Consider the following 22,775-nt stretch of genomic DNA (forward strand, 5'->3'; position numbering starts at 1 on the left):
CGTTGAAAACGGAATAATCTGAGGCGAGGAAAGGCTACTTACAAGTTCGATCGGAGGCGAGCAACGACTGACTTAAATTACTGAGCTGGCTGAGCGGCTGGCTGCCGGAAATCGGCGAATTACTGCTGGTCGTCGCCGGTTTCAACGAGAGATTCAGCGGCGCGTCCGAATCGTTCGAGTTGCTCGTGTTTGTGGTGGTCGAGGATGTGTAGGACGATGGCGCCGGTAGGACGGAGCCGTTCGTCGAATGTGCAGGCAATTTGATCACCTCCACGCGATCCACCGACTCCCTGTAATCGTTCGACTCGCTCTGAAAGAAATTAAAAACGTCTCAAACGTCTCCCTTCCTTTATAATCCTTTAACAATTCTTCGAAACTTTTCTTCTTTTCTTAATTTTGCAATTAAGAAATTTCGCATTTTTCTATTTTTTTTTTTTGAAAAAGTCGATAATTACCCCCGTGCGATTATACTTTCTCGGTTCCATCATCAGCGACGTGGTGGTCGTGTTCGTTTGATGAGCGGTGAGAGCGGGTACGGGGGGCGGATGTACGCTCACGCTCGGCGTGTCCAAGGATATGGTCTTCTTTCTACCGCGGTTCGTTGTGCCAGGAACCTTTGGACCGACTATGCTCGACGTGTATTTGATAATCTCTGTATCGGGTGGCAGGCGTACACCTCCTAATATACTGCTAGGATCGCTGGATAAATAAATAAAAAACGTTTCGGATTATTCATACAAATATTTTGTACAAATATTTCACGAATTATTAAATCTACGTTATTTAACGCAAAATAGCCCTTTAAAGACACGATTACGAATTATATATATATATATGTGTGTATATAAAATATAATTTATTTCGATTGTTACATTGTAAACAAAACCAAAAAAAAAAAAAAAAATGTATATAAACATTAAAACCGAATGCGAGAGAGAGGATAAATTTAATCAGTGTCGACAAAGGGCTAAATGTTCACCGTGCGTAAACGCTTTTTTTTCCCCGTGACTATTTTGAATATTAAATGCAACGGGACGTGTGACTAGTTAAAGGACAAATTGTTTAAAACGACGCGACGTTAAGGGCCATCGAGCAATCATAACAACGAAATTACACGGTTTACAAGCACCGTATGAAAGTTAAATGAACGGGAGCAGAGCCGTTAACGTGGAATTCACGGTGAGAAGAACGAGATGGAAACAGAGAAAAATATATATATATATAAATATATATATATATATTCTCGTGAATCGCGAATAACAAAAATATCGATCGTACGAATATCCCTTTCGATTCGTTTTATATTTCGTTTCCTCCTATATTTCTCTTTTTTCCTTTTTTTTTTTGTTCTTTTTTTCCATCCATTTTACGTATCGTTTTCGCTTTTTCTTTTTTTTTTTTCTCCTTTTTTTTTCCTGTTCGTATTTTTTCGGTGATTGTTGTTGTCGTTTTTCTTTTTTTCTTTCTTTCTCTCTCTTTGTTTGTTTTTGTTGTTCATTCTTAACGATCTCTCACCTGCCCTCTTTCGCAGAACTGTAGGCGTATCGGCAAGCGTGGAAAAATAATTAATGGGAAACGGTAAGTGCGATGCGGACTGACGGGGTTAGCGTCAGTTAAAAAAATAATGAAAAAAAAAAAAAAACGGGAAAGACCATCGATTTAACGAGCATCGCGCACTCCTTTACCTGACAACGTTTGTTTGGGAATTCGGCGTGGTGCTCGCCGACGACGTGCTGTGATGAGAGGACGTGACCGGCGCTTGGGTCGAGACCGGTAAACTGCTGCTCGTCATGCTTGGCGTCGTCGAGCTGCTACTGCTCGCGGGAGTCTTGTGACTCTTGCTTGACTTAGCTGTTCCACAACAGAGACATGTGTTTTCAAACGTTTTTTCAGAAATTCTAATCTCGTTCCAAAAAGATAAATTAGATTCCTTTTTTCAGAAAAATTTTCACATTCGATCGTATCTCGAATATAAGCGTTACGTATTACGTAATAAATATCTTATCTTTTTATAGAAAAGAGAGAGAGAGAGACTTCTTTGGGATACTTACACTTACTGGACTTGTGGGACGACAAGGACGGGGGATTAAGTAGCGAGGCAGGATACGGTGGCAGGAGGCTCTCGGCGCCAGGGGGGAATCCGGGCAATCCTGCCGCTCCTTGTAACCTCGCGAGGTAGTCCTGTGCCGCTAAGTGTGAGGCCATCGTCCACCATGCTGCACTCGCTGGATTGATACCTGGAAAAAGAAAATTGGAAATTCGAATGGATCGATTACATTGTTATTCAGAGATCCAGCGATAGATAGGAACGAAACAATATTTGGTAAGAGACGATACGAAACGATAAGCGAGAGATTATTATTACCTAAACTCGCGGCCTGACTGGCAGCCACGCTCAGAGTACCAAGGCTGCTGTGGGAGTACGGGGGTGGCGGTGGAGCGGAAGCCGGTGTGTGACCCCCGAATCCGGGAGCAGAACCTCCACGGCCCAGGATAGCGTAAGCCGATGGTAAATGATGGGCCCCCAATCCATATCCGCCCGGCATACCGCCGAAAAGCGACGAAGCTGCACTGTCGCTCCGAGGCCAATACGCTGCAATCAAAACCGAACCGACCATGTTCAATTACTACGTGTGGCTCGCGCAACGCGGGAGGAACGTTATTATATCGTTCATTCCTCCTTTCCAAAATATAAACTTCGATCGAACTAGTGTAAAATATATATATGATGTTGCAGATTTTCTCGATTGATCGACGATATTCGTGTATTCGACGAGTGTAAATTTGAATAAACTTATGATCTATAAAAATGTATAATATATAGATTGCGAATTTTTGGAAATGAATGTACAATAATGTATAATGTTATTTCAGAAATAAATGTATTAATTCTAGTTTAAAACTTGATCGAATCCTATTAAAATTAGGAAAAATTCAAAGATAAATTATTCAAAGGAAGGTAATGGCTCGTGATCGAGGAATGAAAGGCGATCAGAAGGGATCTTGCCCTTTAAAACGCTATTTCATTTATTTTAATACGACTTCCGATTCTATCCGGAAATATCATCGTGTAAAGAAAAAGTAATTTATAATCGTTTGTCGTGTTACTCTCTTCGCTCGTCTAACCTATCCCAAATCCCTAGCAAGTGAGAAACGCGATTTCTGGGGAAATGTAGCACTCAATTCTTGAAAGAGGAGCTCGTAATCTCAGAAATTTTTAAAAATTTTAAATCCTTATATTTGAGCAATAAATCAAGATATCAGAACTTATTTACTTACATTACTTAAATAAATTCGACGATATTATTTTTAAAAATAAAAGTTTCATTTGAATATAACGATTCGTGTATAGAAACATGATTTGAAAATCTTTTAAAAATTAAATATCTGCATAAAACACGATTCTTCTTTCTAAATTTACAACGAATATATCACCAAGTTTTTCTTTTTTCTTTTCGCTCAGATTTTTCAATTTCGTATATTATATTCATAATTATCCCAAAGAAATTATCCCGCGCAGGGGATAATTACATTCGACGTTTCTACGCGTTCGTCGATTAAACGTAAGGTTAAATGGTTAAATAACATATTACACACGTAAGAAGCTCACGTCCACGAGGAGGGATCTAATCTCAAGATTTACAACGATCGCGGCCGGTATTACGACGCACAAACCTTTCGAGATAACGGAGTAATCTAAGGTTATATCTCTCAATGGTATCCACGTACCAACAATCAATTGTCGTGGTAATAGCAATCGAGGTTGACCTTCGATTAGAATTGAAATAAACTTTACCTCGCGTATCTCGATACCTTCCAACTTGAAAACTTGTGGATACGTGGATCTCGCTCTGATTTTCAAGCTTTTCCAAACTGTTGTTATTGTTTCGAAATTTTATTTATTTTTTTTAACAAAAAAGATTGAGAAATTTGAATGAAGAGGATATTGTTGACACAAAATCTATATCGGTTAATACGTATCACTCGAATAAGCCTTTGGCTTAAACATTAAATATAAAAATATACTTGCTATTTCTAGTAACTGTATTTACTCATTCGACAATTAAATGTGCATATATTGACCGGTTAAGTGTATACATTTACTCACATAATATATTCACTGCGACATGTGTACACTTGGAATAAATCTTGCCTCTACATCGACAAAGTGACAAGAAACAGGTTTTAATTTACTCTCCCTACGATTCTTATCGTTCCAATAATCACCATAATAATTACGATAGAAATTCGAATAACATTATCATCGCCACGATCGTCAAATTTCGATTCTATCTTTCCCCTCTTGACGCGATCAAAGTAATTATCAAATTCCAAATATTTGTCCAGATCTTTAATCGAAAGAATCTTCGAAAGAATTTTCGTCAACCATCCTCCTTCCATCCCCATATATTCTTCGTAACGAAAATTGCCCGTGGTTCACGTGTAACACGAATTTCGTGAACACATACACACACACACATACATACACAACTATTACCAATTCGAGTTAATTAACCAATTATCCGCGAGCGTCATACGCAATTGATTTACCTCCCGGAATTAAATATAACCGGTGTAATAACGATAATTCGGCACCAGGAACACCGGCGCATACGGCGTTCACGAAAAATATTTGTAAATTCGGGAAACGAAGAGATAATTAGCCAGTCGACCAGGTATTTCGCCCTCGTTACGAGCGAGCCCGTTAATGGACGCGGAAAACTTGGTGAAAAAAGAAAGAAAAAAAATGGATATACGCAAGAAAAAGCCGAGGGGAAATTGGAACGAGGAGGAGGGAGGAGTAAATTCGATCTATCGAATCGCAAAACGCAACGAATAATTTAAAGAAACGAACTTATCTATATATTTAGTTTAGATATTTCTTTTATCTTGCCGCAGAGAACAAAACGAATCAACAAGGGCAGGAAAAGGGAAAAAGAGACAAAATTCCCCGCGATAAAATTTCAATCTCTATATATAATGCATCGCCATTACCACGTGTACACGATGCCTCTATATATGCATATACGTGTTATATGTATATATTATATGTATATATATATGCAACTAGAGAACATTATGCTCCAGTCGGTGAAGTAGTCGTGTAAGCCAGGCGAGGGTTCAACGACCGGTATAAATTAAAGCGGCGCTTGGATTTCAATGCCACGGCCTTGCTCAAGGCCACCGTACTCGTAGAAAATCAACGGTACATTTGCCGCAGCGTTTGTAACAATAAATTGTAGCAACATCGGTGGAGCCACGTGCTTGGTAAAAATATCCTCCCTCCCTCCCTCCCTTCCTCCCATTTCCACCCATTTTTCGATACGATATTTTTAGACGATATCGTTTATAAGCCAACGAGTCGATCGAACGTCTAATCAACGATCTAACACGAGCGTTACTTCAACTTGCGAAACGAAAACTTGGATCGACTCTCGAACTTTCTTCCTCTAACCGACCGACACGCGCCGATCAAGGTTATCTCGAGTTGGTATCTCTCGAACGATTCGAGTTGAAAAATATACCACCGCTTCTTCTTCTGTTCCGTGATAGAGAAATAGAGATCGAATTATTGAGAGAGCGATGTATCATTATTCGAGGCGTAATGGAGGGAGATTTAAAGATTATTTGAGTCGAGGATATCCGCGACGATGATGGTTAATCGCAACATCCGATTAGAGAATCGTTAACAACGTTTCTTGAAAATTTGGAAAGAGAGAAAGAGTATCGGCGGTGTTCGATTCTTTTTCTCGAACGCGATATTATCGAGTAACGAGTTTGGCAGGGTGGCAACGCAGCAATTTATTCCTCGCTTCCCGTTACCACGCGTACCACGACACGAGCTAGCGCTTTTAATTATTACTCGGCTCGATAGTTATAATTCGTTTTTGATAGTGCTAATTGTGGCAGGGACGATTCAATTGGCGAGACGTTAACGTTCGTGTTTTTTTTTTTTTATTAACGGGAGAGGAAGAATTTCTTTGATGTTTCGAGGAAGAGGAGGAAATGAGAATGAAATATAATTTCGAGAAGTTATTTTCAATATTATGGTTACGAGGACACGGTTTCGAATTATTAATATACTTAACCGCATACCTTAAAATCGCACGTTTCAATAATTGAGATTACTTAAGGTTTTATATCCGATCAATGATTCAATTCCTTACGTGATAAATGATGCAACGCATACTATATCATTTCCTATTATAAATAATTTATCCCCGATTTATTTCCTCACGAATTATTTCTGAATTTATCCTCTTCTCCCCCTCTTCTCTTTCACGAATGAAAATAAAACATTTTCCACACGGTTTCGACTTTCAACACGGGCACACAAATTTCTTCCCTTCCCTAATGAGCTAGCGACGGTGAACGAGCTGTTTCGTGCTTTCCTCTTTAACGTGGATGCTTTAATGGCAATCCATTATTCGAGTAACCGAGCGAGCAGCGCGCGAGACGAAGAGAGAGAGAGAGAGAGAGACACAAGCCACATTAAGTCCGCCATTTTCGGTGCTACTCGTTCGCCATCGCGCCAACTTCCGTAACGATTCTCGATTAAAGGAACGCCATCGAATCAACATCTCGTTCATTCATCCGTTCAATCGCTATTCGAATTTCCTTGCGATTCTCTCGATGATCGTTAATTAAACGAAGAAAAAAAAAAAAGGAGAAATGTATAATTGAAAATTTCAACCGATTTCTTTTGCAACCGATTGTTCAACCGATGAATCAGGGATTCCATACGTTGATTCGCGAATAACGAAGAGGAATTAAATATAATCTTGTTTATACATGGGACAATTCGAGCGAATATTCTTCGTTTCTCCGATACACACGGTGAGTGATAAATGAGTCGATTAATCATTCTAAAGGGGAATCGAATTAGATCGAGAGATCGAAGGAGAATTGAATTGAAACAAAGCGATGAGAATGAAACTACTTGAGGGAAGATAACGTTCGATATATTGTTTCAAGAGAAAATGATGAGAGAGAGGGGAGGGATATAATCGATGTCCATTAACCGAAATTTGAATCGAGATTATATACCGAGAATTGTACAACCTCTGTGCGTTCTCGAAAATTCAACAAGATCCGTGTTTCTGAACAAGGGTGGAGCGCGGTCGAGTACGCGATGCGTCACGTTTATCGATTTGTGATTAAGCTTTTGAGTGAGAGATGGCCAGCTGGTTGGGGATTATTTATCCGGAACGAGGGTGGGAATAGTATATGTGACGGTTTGAGCATACGCTCGAGTTTAAAATTCTAACAATTTTCTTTCAAAAAGAAAGAAACAGAAAAAAGAAACCACGCATCGTTATTTATACATAATCGAACGAGCAAATCCTCTCTATATACACCAAGTATCGATACTGTTATAGCGTCAAATCTTCGAAATTGACAGTTATCGTTTTCGACCGACGAGGAAAAATAATAGATCGAAAAAAATGTAGTCGAAAAGCAAGAAAAAAAGTTCCGAGAAACTTCGTTCGAAAGCGTAATAAAAAAAAAAAAAAGTAGCACGCAACGATTCGTGGAACGATTCGAGACTGAGTCATCCACGTCGAGGCGAAATAAGAGAACGAAATCGAAAGGGGGAGGAAATAGGATAGGGTCATCGATGGATCCGAACGTCATCATGCTCTGGATCTGGCTGGAAGCTACGAGTCACAGGCGCGTCGCTAATTTCCTGTTTTTCCATTGCACGTTAATAAAGGGCCTCCACCCCCGGGGGGAAGGGGTGGCGCATTGTTTTTCCGTTAATCGATGTCCACGCCGAAAACTCTTCGCCCGTTAAAATCGTTAAAATCGTGCAATAAACGTCCGGATAGAGAGTGGCGATCGGTTATTGCCGATGTGTGAATGCGATGATATTTATTCCAAGACAGATTCGTCTGATTTTACGGCGACGTTAAAAATTTATTTATCTCTCTTCTTTTGCCACGAATAGATCGAAACTTTGACACAATTTCTTTTTTTCTTTTATGCAAATAGATTTCGAAGACCATTAATCTTCCAAAAATATCAAAAAGCTTATTAAATAAAACTAACTACGTTTTACAATTTTGTCTTAATCAAAAGAGAAAAGCCTCGCATCACCCTCCCTTCTCTCGCAATAATTACACCCCGATAAATAAGAAAAAGGAGCGAGAAGTCACCGATTTGCCGCGAAGCGAAGGCGAAGCCATTCGTAATTCCAGAGCGGCCCCTTTCCATCGCGTTCTCATCATCCCCGTGCCACCGTCGGTTCTATATACGTTTCTCTCCCTCTTGGAACCCCCCTGGCCTAGCTCCAACCCCCACTGGCCAGAGAGCGGCGATCGATTTAATAACACGGCCATTTTCCCGGCTCACGGACCGAACACACACACACACACACACACTCCACCCGCTTCGAAACGCTTCTCCTCTACGATCCTCTCCTCTCCTCTCCTCTCCTCTCCTCTCGCCTATCCTATCTTGTTTAGTTTCTCTTATCGGCCTGCTCGTCCGCTGATTCCGCATCGAGCCCAGAGATTTGTCGTTCGTTGCGCGCGCTCGTCGATGAAGGGAGGTCCAAGTTGGCTCGTATTCCGCGTATTAGAAGTGACGATAAGCGGAACAGGGGGTTGTAGATCCTACGGGGTGGAGTTTATCCGCACGCTCATCGCGTTATTCTTCTAACGCAAGTTAGATAGAAGGGGAGGAAGAATTTAAGTTTCGCTTTAATTTCTCCAGTGGAATAAGGGTTAATAAGGTATCGTGCCATTTACGCTGTTTACCACGCTTCGGTACATGTATATATATTTATATAGCACGAGTAGAGGTATGCTGGTTTTCGAGGTGTGGGCGAAAGCCTGGATACGCTGGCGAACGTGACATTAACTATAGCAGCTAATCGATGATTCTGCGTGAGGTGGAAACTGGCAGAGAGAAAGAGAGAGAGAGAGAGGCTGAAATCATAGGAGCTAGGAATATTTTAATATAGATTCGAAGAGATTTGAAAATTCGATATATTTCTCAATAGTTTCACTTACTTACTTAAAGTAATCTATATTATTCATTTTTGTAATTTGACCAAATTTCGAGAAGCAAAAAAAAAGGAGAAATAATAACAACAAGTATAAAATAGGAAAGAAAGAATTCGAGGAGAAGAAGAAGATTATCGCGGAACAGGGTAACGCAACGTAACTGCTACGCTCTGCTATTTTAAGGGTACAGAATATACGGAGCAGATCTTTTATTTTTCTTTCCCTCCTTTCTTCTTCTTCTTCTTCTTTTTCTTTTTTTGTTTCTCTCTTCCTCCTCCTCCTCCTCCTCCTCCTCTTGTTCGCTGCTGCATTCTCGGCGAGAGGAACGTGCCGAGAAGAAAATAGCTCGGACCAACGGCGTGGCACGGAACGACGCGAATCTTACGGGCTGGAAAGGCGACGGAATGAAAGATCCGAGATTTAACGCGGCGCTATATTCATTCAACGTGTTCGCCTGCGAGATACAAATAAAACTCGCGTAATCACGAGAGAGTTTCGACGAAGGAGCGAAATATATCCGACTTCTTCTTCTTTTTTTTCTTTTTCAATCCCGGGTTTCACCTCCTCGCGCCTAAAAGCCCTGACCCCTTTCTCCTCGGAAGCGTCATCGCGTTATTGTTACGAACGTTAATGGAAAAATCATACTCCTTTTCTTTTCGAATCCGATTTTATATGGTTTCTTAATTCTTTCTTGTTTGCATCTTTTGAATTTTTTTAACAATATTCTTTTGTAATAAATACACGGTATTATTTCGATACCTTTTGCGACAGAGTGTTAATTAATTAACATTCGTCATAAGATTTTTGACAGGTTCTGAATTATTAAAGCAAATATAAAATTGCACGAAGAATAAATTTCTTTACATTTTCTCTGCTTGATTCTTATGCAAGCATCGATGCATGGATCTTATATTATTTCCCGTACAGTTCTTCCATTCATCTCAGAGATGAGATAAATAAACTCGTAAACGATTAGTGGTAAAGTTTATTTCTTAACATTTCCCAATATATATATCCAATAACAATTTTCACAAAGTCACAACCGCTCTCACAATGCCCCCTCCTCTATAATTAAAATCACAAAATCGAATCTTTCTCGCATCATTTCCCCTCTACATACAATCGCGATTATACCGGACCTCGACTCGACAAACGCGAATATCCAATCTACGCCTCTCCTCTGCTCGCCTCTCCCTTCTTTCCTCCAGGTTTTACACCTTAACATCGCCTCGTTTCCGCTTATAACCGTCCAATCGCGATCCAGCCTCGGCACGTACACACATATACACGCGTGTATATCCTGTGTCCCTCGAGGAAGAGGATCGATCGAGGAGGGATCGGAATGCCGAGAGGGGTGGCGCGCGCGAGCGTCGCCGCGATGGCTGGCTCACCTCCAAATCGCTTTAATTTCGTTTACGCGACGGCCAAAGCGGAGAGGAAAAGCGGCGGATAGGGGGTGCATAGGGACGGAATAAAGAGGAAGTGCCTCCTCTCGACGCGTAACCGGTTGACAACCGAGAGAGTTTCTACCCAAGTTTTTCTCCCTTCTCTTTCTCTCTCTCTCACTCTCTGCCTTTGCTTTTCTATCGTATTTCTCTAGAGCGAGCACGAAATTATATCGTTCGCCGTTAGGGACGAACCCCGGATATCGAGTTGAGGGAGGAGGGGGAGAGGGATCGATGTCTAAACCTGGCCCGGCTTCGCGCTAATTAATTTCTCGTTAACGAAGTGACGAGCTCCCTTCTTTAAACATAATCGAGCCAAGACGTGGAGTAAATTGGTTAGAAATATAGGATAAACTTGACGATGTAATAAAGGGTTGGTGGTGGCCGTCGGTAATTGTGGATTTCGCAAGGGTGGCGGGGTGGTGGCTGTCGATTATTAACCGTTTCCGTAAACACGTGATTCCTTCCTATTCTACGTGATAATCGAGAGATTTGAATTTTAATTCGATTTGTTTCGAGGATGGTATATGAATCGAAAGGAAAGTTTATCGAAATGGCGAAATCAAATATTTTCACTTGGATAGAATTTTAGAGAAAAATGTGTCTAACTGGTATCGTGTAGATCGATACGCATTATTCTACTACTATTTATATAATCCTTCGTTCTCGATTCGCAATTCCAGAATGGAGGGGGAGAGGGAGAGAGAGAGAGGATTGGGGAACGTTTAAATTCGATTTTCCGATCCCGTATAACAGCGCGCGTAATTTCGTATCAAGTCTTGCGAATGTAAATTGCAATAATTACCGTGATGCCGCGTTTCCATTAAACGCGCCTCCATCAAACACCGGGGATATCGCAAAATATCATAATTAATGAGATACAGGGCCCGACCAGAAAAGAACACCAGAAACGAACGAAATCAAACAACAACGTAATTCTCCGCCCAAATATATATTCCGCCAACTATAAATCCGCCAAACAAACCAAACAAAAGAGACAAGCGCATCATACAAACCACACCGAATCGTTTATCCGTGCCAATTCTCGTCCCTTCGTTCCCAAAATCCGCCAATCTTCGCCAGAATGATTCGCAATCCCTTTCCCATTATTCTCTCTCGTCCTTATTCCAAATTTCTTCAGAAACGCGTATAAATGAAAAAAAAAAAAAATATAAACGGATGTTGTAAAACTTCAAAACTTGAAAACTCGTATCGAAAAATTTGTATGAATGCTTAGAATATTTTTATTCCAATTATATCTCTCTTTAAATTTTCCCGTAATCGAAACGCATCTCGAGAAATTACGTTATTCCACCAATCTCTCCATTATCTTACCCTACGTCCGTTGATGATTCCAACGCAGCAGCGCGTTCGATAATAATAATTTGCATCGCGCATCAATCTTTCACGCGGCTACTTATGGACAAGAGAGTCGAAAGCTTGGAGAGCGTTGCATTTTCAAAGTGTAAGTGTTGCATAATGCAGCGTGTATTCGGAGCCCGCTCCTCGGGTCTAATCTGGCCTCCCCCAAAGAAACTTCCACCATGGATTACTCCATAATTCAAATGAATTGAATGTTTAAAAGGGCTGCGGCTACCAAGCACAGAGTATTCGAATTGATATTTTTCTCGCTGGCCTCGCGATCCTCGCTCGGGCTTGGGATCGATTCGAGCCCACTCTTCCCTCCCTCCTTCCTTTTATTATCGCGCCAAATATCTTTTTGCTCTGTCTTATCTTTTGGGAAGGGGGTGTGTCTGTATCGGATTCGAGGCACGAGGAACGCATTTATCAAGCTGCACACGTTGCGCGCCAAGGGATGGAGGAAGGAAGGAAGGAAGGAAGGAAGGAAAGAAGGTTTCGGAGGAGGAGGGTGGAGGAGGGTGAAAAATTCTTGGAGGAGAAGGGGGAGAAAATCGGTAGAAGGATGATGGAGGTAACGAGGCCAGTCGAAAGCAAGAGGAATGAAAATGAGACGAGAGTGAAAGTTGGGAAGGGTTGAGATTTGGAAAACGGGAGGGGAGATGGAGTTATGGCTGGTGAAATATGGCGACTCGATGCGGGGGACGCGCAGATGTAAAAAAAAAACGATCGTGAAAAAAATTGAGTCGTTATTGGAGTCATCTCTGTTATTCGCTATTTTTGACAATGATAAGCTCTCTCTCTCTCTCTGGGAAAAAAATACAAATCTGATTGATTGATAGAATAAAGGAATTGTATTTATCGTATTGTATTCCAATGAGAATTTCTCAACCGAAAAATATTCAGTTCTCTTTGGTTTCGTAGTCGGATAATAAATAAATGAATAAATAAATAAATAAAATTTTATCTAACTTTCAGAGAGAGAAATTTACTTTCCAAGTAAATTTCTTGATGGTAAAAAATGTAACTAAAAAAAAAAATTTGGAATATCGGATTTTTAGACGAGTATCCAAGTTTTGCCGAAAAAAATATTGGATTTGACAAATATATACAGAGACGATACATTCGTATTAATCAAAAGTAATCGTATCTACAGATAAGATCGCGTAACATCGATGAATAAAAGAACATTCCTCGTTTCTCCGTCGTCTCGTAAAACTTCTTATCGGTCACGTATCGTCGGATCGGATGATTTTTCATGTGAAAAAGAAGAGAGAGAGAAAAAAAGAAAAAAGTCGTCGAAAAAATGTCAAACGAGTGGATTGTTGTTCGAGAGGTTGGAAGGAAGAGAGAGAGTGGGAGAAAGAGAAAGAGAGAGAGAGAATGGCAGGCAGTTATTCGCACGAAAACGACGGCCATGCGTGGGACGAAAGCCACTCAAACGGCGTTTCCACACGTAAGGTCCGAGTGTCCCTAGGCGAGCGCTAGCCAAATGTCACGCTCGAGCCAGCGCCCACGCGGTTTCAACCAGTTTTCGGTCGTCCTCCTGGAATCTCGAATCCCGATTGTCGGACCTCCGATTGGAATTTGCGCGACCCTACTTTTTCGATCGCGTGCGAGACGATCGAAAAATTGCTCGAAATATCGAATCAAAGCAAGATTTCGAACTTTTTCAAATTCGAAAGAAATTCCAATCTCGTCGTCGTCCGTTTAAAATACACCAGCTTTCGAAAATACTCGAAAAGTCTTCTCGTTTCAAAAAAAAAAAAATCTCGATTCCCGCGAACTCGGCGAAAATAAAAACATTTACGCTTCTTTCCCTCCCACGATCACCGGCAGAGCAACGGCTGTTTCCAACCGTTGTCTCGTCCGCTTCCTCGAACTCGATATTCTTTAACCGTCTAACGACCGACGACGGGTCTCCTCTTCTCGTCGTCGCGGAGGCGCAAGAATAAAAAAAAAAGAAGGGAAAGGAGAAAGAAAGAAAGAAAGAAACGAAAAGGAATTCGATGGAAAGAGATTCAGACGGTCGTGAAACGAGAACTCGCATCGCAGCGCGAGTTTGCATCGCATCGATCGCGGGGAGATAAAAGCGGGTTGTATCAGGGAGTGCAGTGAAATTAGAAACCGACGACGAGGGTTGGGAAACGCAGGGAGGGGGGAGGAGAGTTGGGGAGGGCGTCGAGCGAAAAGAACCTATTTCTTTCCCCCTCGCCGCTATTCCCTCCTCCTCGTCTCGCTCCCGTTTCCTAACAGGATTTCATCCGACGAGCTTCTTGGAAAATCTAGCGCGCACGCGTTCCGTCACGCCGCGTAATGACGGTATCATACGGATCGCGTCGATGCGAGGGGAGGGATGAAACGAAAGCCGAGGGAACGAACGAACGAACGAACGTCTCACGCGTCGCTCGCGCGAAATAGAAACGCGACGCGCTACGCGGGAGGGTCAGCCTGAGGGACCGCGTTTATAAACGAGAACGACTTGGAAGGAACGTTTCCCTCCGTGCATCTCTCGTTTCTTTTTTTTTTCTTCTTTTTTTTCGAGGGGAATGATTCTTTTTGGTCGAAAGAGTTCGTCGACAGGATTGCGCTTCGATGATCGAGGGAGCTTCGTTAGCAAGTTACGTGGGAATTTTTGAAGAGGTTAATACTTTTATTATTATTCATTTTTGCAACGATACAAATTGGTCGGGTATAATAATTGTAATAATTGTAAAAATTCTCGGGAAAGATGAATGAAAAACGGTTTGATTAATTTTGTAAATGGTAAAAGCGTAACGAGTAAATTTAGTTATTCTCCCTTGTGCGTGATTGTTTTCACGGAATATGAATAAATTTCATGAAAAACAACGTTCACCATGTGATGTGTTACGCGCGTGTAACACGTGGTAACGAAAGTATTAAACAAAGATTTGTTTCGTTCTATAAATATCACGATGCGTATATTTAAATTTGAATATTTTTGTTTTGCGTATTATATATATTATATATATATATTCTGTAAATTTTTTCATTTAAAAAATTTTTCGTAAAATATATAAACACGACGTATATATCGATCATTCTTTTTACTTCACTCATTTATCGTTTTTCTATATCAAATCTATAAAATCGAATATATATATATATATTATTATAAATAAACGTTTTTGCAATTCGATAGAATTATTTACATCAGAAGACCGTTTGTCGATTATCGATGAGGTTCTTTGCCATCTTTACGGCAGGGAATATGTAAAGCAATTGGAGCGTTAACTTTGCTCCAATTTGTAAGATTCGAAAGAGAAGGAACGTTTGTTTTGGAGTTACTTGAGTATATTTGTTTCCCCGTTATATGTTTTAAGAGTATAACGGGAAGCATAGCGTGTATGTGTGTATACTAACTTCCTCAAGATCTTCACATATATATATAGACTATTATTCTCTGCTATCTCTCTGTTTCGCGCAGAGGAAAACTCGATATACGGTAAACAGGATCTTTATTATCAAGCATTTTACAAACTATAACGATCCACTTTCTTTCTAAAACTATCGCAACCCTTCGAACAATTTAAAATTAATACATAAAATTGGAGAAGAATATAAAAATTTCAACCACATATAATCCATCCTAATTATCCCAATACATCAAATTACAAAATTTAGAAGAAGAATCTAACGTATTCGCGACTCGTAAGTAACTCAACTCGACTCATCGAATAATTACACGCGTTTAAAACTGAAAATTCTGGAACAGACATTAATCACGATGATCTATTACGAAGAAAAAAAAAACACTCTTGAACGTATTTACATCCCTCGCAATTTTTAGATTCCTAGGGAAATCCTATCCTATCCTTCTCCAAGGTTAATCGATTAATTATCGCGCAAGAAAAAAAAAGAAGAAAGGAAGAAAAATACGAAAAGTAAAGGGGAAAAAAGTAAAGGAAGGCAGCGGAGGAGGAGAGAGAGCGCAAGACTGACGAACGAAAGACGAAGCGGAAGGGAGGAGGTCGGAGGAAGAGGGAAGGTTGGATGAGAGCGAGTATGCGATCCAGCGGTGTTGGGCACGGCGCGTACCCCCGGAGGGTAAGTTCAAACGAAAACTCCGCGGCGTCCAACGAGTTTGTATCGAGCGTAGGAGGTAAAAGCGAGCGAGCGAGAGAGAGAGAGAGTAATAGTAGTAGTAGGGACGAAGCTCTGTCGGATAGCTTAGGATCGAGAGAGGTGGGAGGGGAAGAGAGAGAGAGAAAGAGAGAGCTGGGCCAGGATGCTAGAAAACCGTGAGCGGATGGGAGGAAGGAGCGGAGGAAGACGGGGAGCGAAGGAGAAAGAGGGAGAGACGGAGGCGGTCGCGTGGATGGGAGAAGGAAAGGGAGTAACGAGATCGGAGAGAAAGAAAGAGCAGAGCGGGAACGTAACGGGAGAGAAGATATTCTCTCTCTCTCTCTCTCTCTCGCCTCGTAACAGAGCGCGCGATGCTGGTGCTTGCTGCAGAACGAGCCTGGGACGAGGGAAACGAGGGATTGGTGAAGAAGGGAGGGGAAACTGCCGCAGACCGAGGCCATGGTAGGCGAGGTGAGGTGGCAATCAATAAATATACAGAGAGAACCGGCGGAGAGCGAGGGAGAGAGAAAGAGAGAGAGAGAGAGAGTGGTAGATCGAGCCACGAGGAGGCGAGAGAAAGAGAAAAATATAGGGGGATGAGGGTTGCGGGAGAGAGAGAGAGAAGGAGAGAGAGAGAGAAGCGCTCGTCGCGTCTGTCCGACCGACCGTCGGTCCGTTCTTGCGTCCCCAAAGCCCCCACGAATCTAACCGACGCTCGTTCGAAGCGAGAGAGAGGAAGAGAGAGCGAGAGAGAAAGAGAGACGGAGAAAGAAAGCGGGACAGGGGGATACGATATGGAAGTTGATGGAACGAGATGGTAGAGCCGGCCACGAGAGGGAGGGGAAGGGAGAGGAAGGCTCTGGAGAGAGGCTTTGCTTGAAAAGACAGGAGCAAACAGAGAGGGAAGGAGAGAGAGAGAGAAGACGCGCGACCGACAACACACAGGGATGCGAGAGAAGGTCCGGGAAACGCGTATATAGCGGTCGGGTCGTGGAGGTGAGGCAACGAAATAAACGAAATCCCATCGAATGGAACACGGTCGGGGAAGATGGAGAAGGACCCATCGTTCGGCTCTTCCCGCCTCTTTGTTCCACGATTTCTTCCCGATACCCGGAAATATTCGAGTCCGTGTTTTTCAAGGGGGCCGGTAATTGGAGAAGAAGAGATCGGGTTAACCGGTACTCGAAACGAAAGGGGAGGGAGGGGAGGAAGGAAGGGGGAGAGAGGCCACTCTCGAAAGAGTGATCTCGAGAAGAGGTTGACCATTAACGATGGGATCTATGATTAACGTCCGAGGAACGATGTTGGATCGGGTATCACGAGTTACTAACGGTATCGCGGGTTTCGATTCGAATCACGAGCCGATAATTAACGTGTATAAACGTTATGCGGTGGATGCGCCAACATCGGCTGCGACCGATTCGACGGATCGATTCGAGGGAATCGGAGCGTGGAAGAAAACGCGGAGCAATGGGTATTGATTGCCACCGTGCGAAAAGTCGCGACGCCCCATTCCGTTCCCGGCCACCAGCAACGCTCCAACCATTTCCGCTCCGGGGAGCTTCTTCTTGCCCTTGTTCCAGACGCGCCATAATTTTTCCATAAATATAGAAGAAGGAGAAACAAAATCGCGAATAAACGATATTTGATACCCGCCGAGTCTGAAGGGATACATATATATTATTGGAAAGTGTAAATTGCCGAAACTTTTCATTCGAAGGAAGAAGATATTTGGAGAAGATGGATGGATAAGGATAGACGACTTTAATCAGTTAATAGGAAACGGGAAGAGCCGAGAACCTTATCGAGGCGAGGTCGTCGCATGAAAAAATCGTTTAAAGGTAAATACACTCGAATTAAAATACGGGTTGATAGTTGGATAATGTCGAAGCCGCGAGGCCGTGTCTTCTTTCGACGCGAGAAACGAGAACAACGTGACAAGTATCCTCGAATCGCCGATGAGAAAAGGCTAACCGCCTCGCCGAGAAGAGAGGAGAAGGGCTCGATTGCAAGCGTGCAAGTAGTGCTAATTAAAGTAAGTGGCCGAACAGGCCTCTCCTTCCTCAAGAACGCGTTATATATACATACGGTATATACACATACTAATACAGTCAAGCGCAAAAGTCTTTATATACGCTCTTCTTAACCACAAATCCGCCTCGCTTTGCTCGAAAATCCTAATTTTTCATCAAATTTTTCTCCAATCCGTAGATCGCAATTCTATTTCCAATACAATTTTTTTTTTTAAATAAAACGATAATAAAAATAATTCACGTCGTTAAAAAAAGGATTTCGATTTCACTCGTTCGAAAAAACCGCTTAAGAAGAAATTTCTCGCGTAAAATTTCGTACGTACAACAAAATTTTTACCTAAATTTTACAAGATCATGATCGTTATTTAGAGCGAACCAAGATTTTCGTAACGGGCTGTACCTATATAAAATACGCTGGGTTCGGCTTCTTTGGGAGAGAAAGAGAGAGAGAGAGAGAGAGAGAGAGAGAATAACGTTAGAAGAGGTCTTGGGCAAACATGAACGGAAACGAGAGAGAGGCCGGGTGAAAGAAGAAGCCAGCCGGAGGAATATCCGTTCGCTCAATGTGGTATGCACGATACTAAAACCTGGAGGGAAAGAGAAGAGTTGAATGGTCTTGATGCCTGTTCAAGGTCTAAAACTTGGAGGAATATACAACGTCTGTGGAAATTCTACCTTCTAGCTGCGTTCTGCCCGGTCGAAAGGTGGAAGAAACTCGTGGATACATCGTAATACGTCCGCTTTTATTACTGTTACGGTGGCAACGTGTAACGGAGCACTGTATATATCGCTTGCTCGGCCGAAATAGTTTGAGATTTTATCGATTTTGCGCGAGCATGTTTGGATATTTCGAGTTAGAAGGAGAAACATCGATATTTTATTATCGATGTAAAACGAGGAAGTATTGCGTGTGAAAATAAATACTAAAACTAGTAGTATTAAGACGGACGATAGATAGATTAATCCAATTCGAGCAATTGCTCCCGAGAAATTATTTTTCGGGATGAAAGTTATCCTAGAACAATCAAACCGAACGTCTATCTTCGAAAAACATTCTCAAGAGTAATTCTCCAAGATTTTACTCTCAAACTTGTTTTTATTAAGAATGTATGGCACCGAATGTGTTCAAAGATAGCAATAACTTCCACCCAATGAGAGTTTCAGTCCTTCTTCTGTTACTTCGATCTCCCCTTCGGAGATATTCATGAGAATTTTTCTTAATTTAAAAAAAAAGAAAAAAAATTAGATTCTGAAAAGTTGAGTTCCTGAAAATATTGGAATCCTGATTTTCAAGTCGAGAAGAAATCGAGTCGAATCGGGCAATATAGAAAGTATCGATATTAGGAATCTCTGCTATTTTCAATCCACTGAAATATCTTCGAATCGCTTGATCCTCGAGAAAAAAATCATTGACATATGACACGATTCGATTTTTCAGATTTCTACACATCCTCAGTTCCTATCCTAAATGAACACTTACTCTGACTACGATAATTCAACATTAACCGAAAATTTGACTTCTGAATGAATTATACGAGGAAGAAAAATTTCAAGATTGATCATATCTTGTGTTTAATGGTTCGATGAGCTTTAAAAAAAAAAAAAAAAAAAAATAGAGAGTCGCTCTTTAAAATGAGCAAAGTGACTCGAGACCTCGACCTTGAACTTGTAACACACATACGCTTTCGTATACTCTTAATATATAATACAGATCAGAGAACTGAAATTAAAACGAGTCATTCATAAATTTATTATTATTCAAAGTAAAAATTTCATCGAGATCTTCGATTTCATAATTAATACGGATTGTTATGAAAATCAAATATATATATATATACACACACACATATCGTATTTATTATATTTATGGACAACCATATGATGAATCGACACCAGAAAGATAATTTATTATTATGCATCCTCCCCGCGTTATTTCGCGTCGGTGCAAACAGCTTGATTAATGAAGCTCGAGGCTACGGGCAAAAGGGATTACGTCGATAATCTCGTTCGATATCCAACGCCTTTGAACGCATCGATCGCGGTGTTATTAATCGCGGCGATTCCATCCCCTCCGTCTTGTTCGCGCACTTTCCAGTCTCGCAGGATCGTCGAATCGAGTCGAGGAACTTTTTAAAAGTTCCTTCTCGTGTCCATAATAATGGAAATGAATAAACGATTCGACTTTCAGATCTTTAACTAAATGATAATTGGGAAAAAACGAGTTAATCGAGCAAGCTTGGTAATTTTAATTATCCACGAATTTATTATTTTCCATCGAAGATACGTAAATCACGTTACGTATTCCGTGATAATTCGCCTTGATTTCAGACCAAACTAGGGATCGATAATAAAATAATTAAGCATTTAAAGTAACTCGATATAATAATAAGAATACAAGTCACGTGTCATCAAAGTTGATCAAGGAATCAATTAAAGAATGAATTCCTCCCGTTTAAAAAAAATATGTATAATCGAAGAAATTGTGTGCTTCCACGCTTGATATAATAAAGAGAAGGACGAAACGCGGGGCGCAAGAGTTGGAGGGGGAAAAAAATGGGGGAAAGAAAAATTGGCTTACCGCCGAAGAGCGCAGTTGGATCGAGCAACGGATTGGCCTGGTCCGCCTGGAGTTTCTCGGAGGCGGAGGTGGCGCCTGGAGTCGCCGCGGCCGCCGCTTCGCCTCCGCCACCTCCACCGCCCCCGCCACCTCCGCCCGATGCGGAGTTCTCCTTCTCCATGCCAGTCCCCTGAAAACGAGCATCAGCGTTTCGTTAAAACCGTTAAAATTCGCCTCCCTTCTCCTCTCCATCTGGATCGAAGGATTGGAGAAAGAACGCGTAGCGGGGAATGACGAGCAAAAATACGAGGAAAACTGAGAAAAAATATATACATAAATATATAAATATGTATACGATAATTGAAATTAGTTTTAAATCGTAAGAGATTACCATCGTGGATATATCCCGTCGTGGATTTTGAATTAATTAATTTATTCGCTCGTTTAGAATATCATACGCGAATAATTATTTAACGGTGTATGAGCACGGAATGATCGATGAATGGAAGAGTCGATAATAACGGGCCACGTAGCCGTAAGGGAACAATAGTACTATTTGTTTTCCTTTCATTGTTTCCAAAGCACCGTACGATCATTGCGAAAAATCTTCTTGCCGGAGCCTTGAACTTTCTGGATGGCGAAACGACGGTGCGAACTTTTTTAAAAAAAAAGGCAAACGTATGAAAAAAAAAAAGAAAAGAAAAAAATACGTTAAACAATATCTCTTTTCAAAAAAAAAGAATTAATTATTCGGAATAACACGCGCGAGTTAACAAAAGAAAATAAAAATAGGATGGTTGGAAAAAAAGAAAAGCGCAATGTCTGTCTGTGTAACGTCTGGTCTCCAGTTAATTATGTTAATACACCGACGCGGTGTCTCGAAACCCGCGAAACGCTCCTCCATCTCTTTCTTTTCCCGCTTTATTCTTCCCTCTCCCCCCCTCTCCTCTTCTTCCCACCGACAGGCAGTGGGAGGAAAGGTGGAGGGGGGAGGAAAGGTAAAAATCCAACGATATTATTTCAGTCACGCGCAATACGCGGCCACGTATGTATATGTGTGTCTCGCATGTTCATTCGATGACTGTTTACCAGTCGAAGAAAGGCTTCCTCTCGAGCGCTTTAAATAAAGGTCGTTCTCCCCTCCACCGTTTCCCCTCCAGCGCTTCAATCAGCTGACTGGCACACTCCCCTCCCTCGCCGCCCAGCTGTTGTATAAATATACATGGTTACAACGTTGAGTCAGGTTAGGCTGGTGCTAGGCTAGACACCGCACCAGCCACTGGCACCGTTATTATCATACACTGTTGCCTTACGTATAGTTGACGTGTATCGCGCCCCGAGAGTAAACGTGTACAACATTGCTCTCGCTTCTCCACGATCTCGACCACGATTGGACGACACAATCGCCGAATTCGATGATTCAAGATTATTCTTTTTTTCATCAATCTTTTTCCCTTCCCGAATTGCTCGATACAAATCCAAACGTGACGCAACGTTCGAAGAAAGACGAGGCGAGACATCTTGTACGATGATTCGTATTCGTATCGTATATTATCGCGAGAAGGGACAACTAATGTAATGGTACGAAATAACAACGGTTGGTGGCAATTTGTTATTCAAATCAATTTTCTAATCTGTTCAAATACGAATCGTGCGACGAGACGTGGTTAATGTTATACAGAGATATACATATTTGCCGACAAATTTATCGGGAAATATCGGGTGGAATGTTTATCTTGAAACATGACGAAAAATAATACCTACGTTTATATTTATATTTAAATATAATACGTAGAGTTTTTAAATATTTATCGAAATTAAATATTTAACGTGGCAATGAAATTTTAAAATTATAATAAGGAATTAAAAAAAAAAAAAAAAAATATTGAACGTAAGATAATAATAATCGGCTACTAAATATATTTAGCAACGTGTTAATCACATTGTTGATCATTTACCTCGTGCACAAGTTAATAGCTATTTGAATAATTGAATATAAAAGATTGAATAAATTTCAATAATTTTGTTTGTATATTATTTAACACATATTACCCAATATTATTATCCAACGCACCAACTTTCTACCCGAGTAATTGCTTTAAATCGATATTTTCGCGCGTAAGTATATTTTCATTCATATTTTTTCCCCCCTTTTCGACGATAAAAAAATCCCCGCCGATTGAAAAGAAAAAAACATCGCTTCAGAATTCGAGAGAGAGAGAGAGGTGATATTAAATTCGAAAATAAGAGAGATAGAGAACAATTGGAGAGAATTTTTTGCCACGAT

General features: G+C 41.2%; 1 protein-coding gene across 23 annotated transcripts in view; it reads right to left on the reverse strand.

Annotated features, from left to right (window-relative positions):
- The window catches only part of LOC551071 (bromodomain adjacent to zinc finger domain protein 2B), a 139,081-nt gene that overhangs the window by 25,058 nt on the left and 91,248 nt on the right, over positions 1-22,775 (reverse strand). For 20 of the 23 annotated variants that reach the window (XM_026445661.1, XM_026445658.1, XM_026445670.1 and 17 more), the window contains 7 exons: positions 20,510-20,678; positions 2,366-2,593; positions 2,052-2,237; positions 1,686-1,851; positions 1,516-1,533; positions 456-699; positions 43-310 (listed from right to left, as the gene is read on the reverse strand). In XM_026445661.1, the coding sequence (XP_026301446.1) occupies positions 43-310; positions 456-699; positions 1,516-1,533; positions 1,686-1,851; positions 2,052-2,237; positions 2,366-2,593; positions 20,510-20,669 (1,270 nt within the window). In that variant the 5' untranslated portion in view covers positions 20,670-20,678. The remainder of the gene's footprint in view (positions 1-42; positions 311-455; positions 700-1,515; positions 1,534-1,685; positions 1,852-2,051; positions 2,238-2,365; positions 2,594-20,509; positions 20,679-22,775) is intronic. The other 3 variants (XM_026445680.1, XM_026445703.1, XM_026445700.1) reach the window with 1 other exon arrangement.

Source organism: Apis mellifera, linkage group LG1 (genome assembly GCF_003254395.2).
Source record: "Apis mellifera strain DH4 linkage group LG1, Amel_HAv3.1, whole genome shotgun sequence".
NCBI classification, from domain to species: domain Eukaryota; kingdom Metazoa; phylum Arthropoda; class Insecta; order Hymenoptera; family Apidae; genus Apis; species Apis mellifera.